General features: G+C 36.5%; 1 protein-coding gene and 1 non-coding gene across 2 annotated transcripts; both read left to right on the forward strand.

Annotated features, from left to right (window-relative positions):
- Positions 1-4,143, forward strand: LOC111188797 (serine/threonine-protein kinase pim-1). Its single transcript, XM_049475834.1, has 7 exons — positions 1-651; positions 1,033-1,127; positions 1,221-1,271; positions 1,398-1,773; positions 1,910-2,086; positions 2,384-2,490; positions 2,634-4,143. Exons 1-7 carry the CDS (start codon positions 459-461, stop codon positions 2,685-2,687), a joined length of 1,053 nt encoding a protein of 350 aa, XP_049331791.1. The 5' UTR covers positions 1-458; the 3' UTR covers positions 2,688-4,143.
- A 1,500-nt stretch (positions 4,144-5,643) lies between these two features.
- On the forward strand, positions 5,644-5,796 carry LOC125799551 (U12 minor spliceosomal RNA). Its single transcript, XR_007438533.1, has one exon. It is a non-coding gene; the product is annotated as a U12 minor spliceosomal RNA (small nuclear RNA).
- The last annotated feature ends 1,793 nt before the right edge of the window (positions 5,797-7,589 follow it).

Here is a 7,589-nt window from a genome sequence, read left to right on the forward strand (position 1 = left end):
TCCTGAACCGGCTTCGTGATTGGCCTGTGCTTGCGCGACCGCGCGGGGTCACGTGACAGAGGAAGAGAGCGGTGTCGTGTGTGTGAGCTGATTTCAGGGCATTCTGTTTTCACTCGTTTTTAATAGCTCAGGTTTTCAAAAGATCATTTCAACACGGCTTCAGTAAAATCTTAATAATAATAATAATAATATTTAAACAAAAAAAACGAAGTTTCAAAAGGGCACTTTGGTTAATGAAGGGCAGAGTTGGATGTCTATGTGTGCACGCCTATGCTGCCAGTTGACTGTGAAGGTCTATTCATCACCATGGCAACCAAGCACCTCATTCTACTGATGATGTCATAGTGTCATATATAAAGCATCTATATTCTAAATCCTTACATTTCATCCTGCCTCACTGAGGAGGAAGCAGCAGAAGAAGCAGTTAGGCTTGTTATCTTTAAGTTCATCAGAAGAAGATGGAGGAGTTTGGATTAAGGAGAGGAAAGAGGAAGAGAGAAGACGAGGAGGAGATTTTCCAACAAACAGATGATCTTCCCAAATCTGATTTCTTCGAAAGAAAGAGAAAGAAGCCCAAAGTAGAACAACAGCCCAGGAAACAGAGGCGCATTCAGAGGAGAAGTCCCAGACTGCGAAAAGCCAACAAGCCAGGTTAGCTCATTATCCAGACCACTGCATGCAATTAAATTGTGCTATATTTAAATTTTATTTAGTTCTAAGAGAACTGTATCGTATTTTTCTCACTATAAATAAACACGTATTTTCTGGTGTATTTTTATTATACACAAGGCTGGTAAAATATACATACTTACACAATATACACTGGATTTTAAGGCACACTTAAGATTTTTGGGAAAATAAAAGGATTTTAAGTGAACTTACAGTCCAAAAAACATGGTAATTATCAAAATGTTAAATATTCACAGAAACTTGATTCCCATGCATCCTTCATAATCAGTAATATTAATACGTAAACTTATGCTAAATCATTAAAATATTGGTAACAATCAGTTTTAACATTATTTTCCACAGATACCTTCGAATCTCTCTACACTGTTGGAGAGAAACTCGGCGAAGGAGGGTTTGGATCGGTCTTTGCAGGAACGCGTGTTTCCGATGGCCTACAGGTTCCTGACCATAACTCTATAACTTTATTATCTCACATACTTCCTTTTTAATCCTAATAATCTTTAATCCATTTATTGTCTTTGTTTTTTTAGGTGGCCATAAAATTTGTCCGGAAACTGGAGGATGATCGATACATCCAAAACGTACGTTCAAAACATGATCAAAAATCATATTAGCAGTAACATAGTCCTAAAGTCCTAAACTTTATATGTTCTTCTCTGCATTTACTATTTAACTAATTCCATGTATTGTACTCCATGTTTCTGCAGCCTGAAGATTCCAGGTCCATTCCTGTAGAAGTGGCCGTGATGCAGAAGATGAGTGAAACACCTGTTGATAGTGTCATACGACTCATCCAGTGGTTTGATGAGCCTAAGCGCTATATTTTGATTCTAGAGCGCCCTTATCCTTGCAAAGGCCTGGATACCTTAATTGACATATATGGAGGCTCTCTTAGTGAAGAAATGGCCAGAATATTTATGTTGCAGGTAGTGCAGGCAGTGTTTGAGTGCCAAAAGCGAGGTGTCATCCACAGAGACATCAAATTAGAGAACATATTGATCAACATGGAGACCACAGAGATCAAACTGATCGATTTTGGCTGTGGTGATTTAATCAAAAGATCTGGATACAATTATTTTGAAGGTAAGATGGAGTCAAAATTCAAACACTACCTTAAAAAATATGATCCTAAGAATACCCTAGTGTCCCATCGTCACTTAAACAGTATAAATGAAGTTCTGTGCTCAGCTCAGTTTTTCTTTGTCTTTTATTTTCTCAGGCACCTTTCAATACTGCCCACCTGAGTTCTTCATAACAGGGAGGTACTGCGCCACTCCTGCAACAGTGTGGTCTTTGGGAGTGCTACTGTACGAGATGGTCTGTGGATCTGTACCATTTAAAGATGAAAGTGAAATCATTGGCGGTCCTCTGCGCTTTAAAGACGACCTGTCAGATGGTAAGATAAATGAGAGCATCCTGATGAATCAGAGAAAAACACACACTGACTATCAGCTTTAACCTTGTAACTAATTGCAGAGAAGCACAAATTAAAAGTCTCTAGTTTGATATCAATAAGCATATAAGTATATAAGAATATGCAGAGTTAAAACTTTATAGCTGTCCTGAAATGTAAAATTCTTAATCTCATAACATGTATTTTTAATGGTATTTTTTGTAAATGTCGAAATCATGAGAATAAAAGATGATAAATGTGAAACATCTTTCTTCCATCCAATCCCATCACTCTGTTTAGAGTTCTGCGATCTAGTTAGATGGTGTCTGCAGCGCAAACCAATTTCGAGGCCAAGTTTACAGCAGATCTTAAAGCACAAGTGGTTTATGCCCAGCTTCCCAGCCCAGGTAGTGGTTAGTCAGGGAGGAGAGGAAATGATTGCTGAGTTTTTATAGAGAAATCTGAAGAAAAGCTACTATGATGCACCTAGAAATATTCTAAAGAGAATGAAGACACATATCAAACTGATTTGTATTGTTCTGTTTTTCAGATCGCGGAGAAAATCACCAAAAGATCATCAGCACAAAGAGCAGAGATAGTTTAAAGTATATTGAGCTTAGTTTAAAATTGAAAGGCAATCACTACAGTGGAAAAACTGTGAAATGCTGTGCACACATGACATTAATTCTCCATAGGAACATGCACAAAATATGTTCCAAAATAAAAAGCAAAACCATTTTTTTACGTCGCTGTACACTAAAATATTATACACAAAGATTTGTATTTACATTTGCTCTTGTTTTATACAGGCAAATGGATAGAACTTAAACATTACTGTAGTAGTTCCAGTTCGCAGTTAGAGCTGAGCTCCGGTAGAGGTTTTGGTTTTGTAACTAAAAAACATGAACTGCAGATTTACTGTTGAAATAAATTAAATTAAAGAGTTCATGTTTTATACAGCCATTGGTTTAAACACGATGTTAGTGGTTTTGTTTTTTATTTTGGTTCATATTCTGCATGATAGTAGTTGAGGTATCCGGTGTCGGCCAGAGGAGGATGGTTTCTTCTTTTGAGTCCTGGATCCTCTCAAGGTTTCTTCCTGCTGATCTGAGGGAGTTTTTCCTTGCCGCTGTCGCCTTTGGCTTGCTCAAAAGAGGCTCGGACCCGGATATCTGTGACGCTGCTTCACAGCATTCTTTAAAACTAAATTTAACTGATACTATGGAAAATAAATGTCATGTGTGCATTGCTTTGTTAAAATGGTTGGATTTAAAACTCAAGGATTCTGCATCAGAGAGCAGGAGTGGAAGATCACTCATAGGTGGAGCACAAGGTTATGAAATCTGTAGAGAAGTGGGTTAAACAGAGAGGAAGAAAAAAGAGTCCAGACCTAATAACAGAGAGCAGACAAAGATAGATAAACCCGTTGAGCAGTACAGATCACTGAGATTGTAGTGGAAATGAGGGAGTAATGAGGTAAAAGGTTATTAAGATATCAGGGGTAGAGATTAAGGAGAGCAGAAGGTAAAAAAAGAAGTGTATTTTGGCAAGATTTGCACAGATTTACTGAAATTAATGGAATTTGAGGAAAGCATAAAGCTAGAGACATAAAGTGGCAAATGGATTTTAGCTCCCCCTAGTTTAAGTGTAGTATAAGACGTGGAGCGGTGTGCAAAAGCAGGCTCTGTGTCAGGCTCTGGGTTTTAATGGAAGACTGTGGTTATAGGGTGGAATAAATGGTCTGTCTCCATGTGATAGTTAGGTCTGTGAAGTGAGCTTGGAGGGGAGTGGGTCTTACTGTTCAGGATTCTAGAGGCGTCGTTAGGTCGCTGTTGAAGGGAGGTGCCTACCTGTTGACCCCTGGGAAGAGCTGGTTAAGTAGTGGGTGAATCTAGTATAGGTGCAGGGAATGGACTGGAGTTAATAACAGTTGATAGGTTCAGGATTTTATCATCTTATTCTCTATTATTTCATGTTTTTCCACTCTAGTGATTGCTTTTTTTCATTTGGCACTAATTATTTTATTTGCCTTGCTTATATTAAACTTTATTTACATTACACACGGTTGTCTTGTTTTTATTATATTCTTATGTCTTTTAATGAGTTCTTGCAGTGTGGAAAGGGATAATTAAATAATATTGATAAGTATTATTATTGTTGTCATAATTATTATAATCACTTAGGACTTAAAAGTGCTGTTCAACAAAAAGCTAGAAACTTAAGCCATACACCAAATCATTTGGATCCACTAAACTGAATGGTTTTGTGGCCTAAAACACTTATCTCACACAAATCTCACTTAATCTGAAGCTGTTGTTTAGATCGATGTTTCAGATAATCATGCCTGCAAGATGAGCACAGATTTTTTTGGAGGCAGCTGAAAGCATACAAAGATCTTTGAGTTGAACCAAGTCTGTTGCCATTGGCAGCTTCTTTTCCATTGGCTTCTGGCACAATCTATTTGCATACTGGGTGTGTCCCCCCATTTTTTCTTACTCACCACCAGTGTGTAGAGAATCCCCCTGGGCTACCTTAGTTGAACTTCATAGGCATATGTCGTGATGATCTGCTTGGCCTTAATGTTGTAGGACATACAAGAAACAAGCATTGTTTTTAGAGCTGCTAATTCTGTGTTGGTCTTGCTTTAAAAATAGTTAGCTTTTGTTAATAAGTGATTGCTCTTGTTAAGGGTCTAGGTTAATTCAATTTATTTTACTTATTTTTAGTGGTACCCCTTTAATTTAGAATTTTTGGCTATACAAAACAACTACAGTATCCATATGTTGAGAGAAAATAACTTAATAGGAAAATAATAATAAGCATAATGTACTTAAACAAGTAAGATACAACATTTTGAGTTGTACTTGTGGTTTGTCTGTTGAACTTAACGATGAATGTTTGTTCAACTCCATAACGTATTATAACTGACTAAAAAAACTTAATTCATTTGAAGCAACGAATTTCCGTAAATGATTTGAATTGACTTTTTAGTAGTCATTGTTTACAGTGCATGGATCCTGAGGAATGTAATTTCGATACACTGTGTACCTGTACTCTGATGTAATGACAATAAAAGCCTCTTGACTTGACTTGATCATATAATATCAATTTTAAATGTTTTTTTCACCAGTATTATGTTTTACAAGGTTACTCTTTTTATCATTCCTATAAAAAACTTTATAATAATTTTAAAGCTCTCAAAGCCTACACTTCTCAGCTTGGCATCTGGTTCCATGGAGCATGTTGTCTTATACTATCTGATATGAACAGATACTACACTTGATCTTAGCCAACAGGCTGGATTTCAAAATATATATTTTCAAATACTTTTGATATGTTTAATATAAATGTTGTGAGTTTGAGTTTATTCTGCAGTGGAATTTGTTCTGTTAAAGACCCCACCCCCTACCCCCAACTGAAAGCATATGCAAATGAGGAGCTCACCTGGAGCCCCTGAGGAGGAGGGGATATCCCACAATGCCCTGCGGTGATCCCGAGCTCACCGTCCCCGAGCAGCCCGCCGCGGTGCGTCAGTGTGGCGGAGCAGGAATGAGCTCCTCATGCCTTAAACTGATGAGTAAGGAAAATAACGATGCGGGGTGACGCCCGCGTCCTCGCTTTTACTCGCGAAATGAATTTTTGAACGGGTACAGGTCTGACCTGAGGGTGTCCAGCCTACTCTGCAGGATGCCCCGGGAACCAGGATCTGCCCCGCCCCTAAACACGGTTTAAAAACAGAGAACTGTTAAATTGTTCAAACATGGTTGTTGTGAGGTGTAAGTTTTAAACATAGGTCTCAAATAGGAATAAGATAAACTTGACAAAGCTTCGTAACCAGGAAGATTTGAACAGAGTAGTGCTGTTACATCAAAATATGTGAATACAAAAAAAATGGTGACACTTTACTTGGATGGTCCATTTGATGGCCTCGTTGATGCTTAATTTGCATTCAAATAATATTCAACTGAATGTCTATTAACTGCAACTTAACCATATGATGAATGTAAATGATTCACAGTAGAACTTAACCCTACACCTAACCCACTCAACCCAAAAATCTGACCATACACCTAACCCAAACCTTAACTTTAAATCAACCCAAAAATCTGACCATACACCTAACCCAAACCTTAACTTTAAATCAACCCAAAAATCTGACCATACACCTAACCCTAACCCTAGCCCTAACCTAACTTTAAACATAGCTCTAAACCCAATGATAAAATTTTAAGATTAGAGTTTGGGTTAGAGTTGGATGTTTGGTTACATTTAATAGAGAATTATTTACTTTCACATTGCAGTTAAATTTCATTTAACAGACATGCAGTTGTATTTTGGTTGAATGTCAGTTGAGCATCATCAAATGGACCATCCAAGTAAAGTTTTACCAAAAGGTTAAAACTCATCAAAAAATAAAGTCAAAAGTAGGAGAAACAATAATACTCCAGTAGATATACAGCATTCAGTACTTAAGTACAGTAGTGCAGTAGTTTTACTTTGTAATTATATATCTCTGCCTATAAAGCATTCATTCAGAAAATAGCATAAGTATTAGTATCACTATTCACCTAACACTGAACTTTTTTGATGTAATAATATGTTGTCAAAACACGTTGAATCATTGTTGAATCATTCTACTCAGTTTAAATGTATTCATTTTTGTATTTTCAAATATGACTAATGCATATCACAATGACAACTCTCTTTTTCCACAAGCTTTTATATGCCAATTTTACCTAAACTAATCCAAAAATAAAAATATTTTTTAACAACAAAGTGGCTGTTTTTCATTATTTTACTTAACCTGCTACAAAATATGCACTATAATTATAATTAAAAAAACACACACAGCAGGGGTGGCAGACAATATCTGTAAAAAGTGGTAAATCTCTGATACTCCTGCTGCCAGAAAATGGTTGTTCTTTTACTAAGATTTTCTGTCTGCTGGGAAAAAAGTGAGGTCCATTTGGTGACATTAAAGTTCTGTGAGAGAGGAGTTACCCATAATGCTTTGGGGTTTGTTTATTATTATTATTTTTTTTTATTTCTTTGGGAGTATTTACATTACAAAGAAATAACTACTTTAGTGGTACTAGTTTTTGTAGGGAATGGACTTTTGTGTTGATTATTGTTCTAAGAGATGTTTCAGAGATGTTTATACTGAATAGATGTATTTACACAATATTTACATCAATGTTTTTTTCAGAGGGGGTTTATAGTTTTTGTAGATATGCAGTTAATCTATGTGAAGGTATAATAAATCTTTGGTAACACTTTACTTGGATGGTCCATTTGATGATGCTCAACTGACATTCAACCAACATTCAACTGCATGTCTGTTAAATGAAATTGAACAGAAATGTGAAAGTAAATAATTCTCTATTAAATGTAACCAAACATCCAACTCTAACCCAAACTCTAATTTTAACATTTTAGCATTGGGTTTAGGTTAGGTTAGGTTAGGTTAAGTTTAGGTTAGGGCTAGGGTTAGGGTTAAGTGTATGGT

Source organism: Astyanax mexicanus, chromosome 3, assembly GCF_023375975.1.
Source record: "Astyanax mexicanus isolate ESR-SI-001 chromosome 3, AstMex3_surface, whole genome shotgun sequence".
NCBI lineage: Eukaryota > Metazoa > Chordata > Actinopteri > Characiformes > Acestrorhamphidae > Astyanax > Astyanax mexicanus.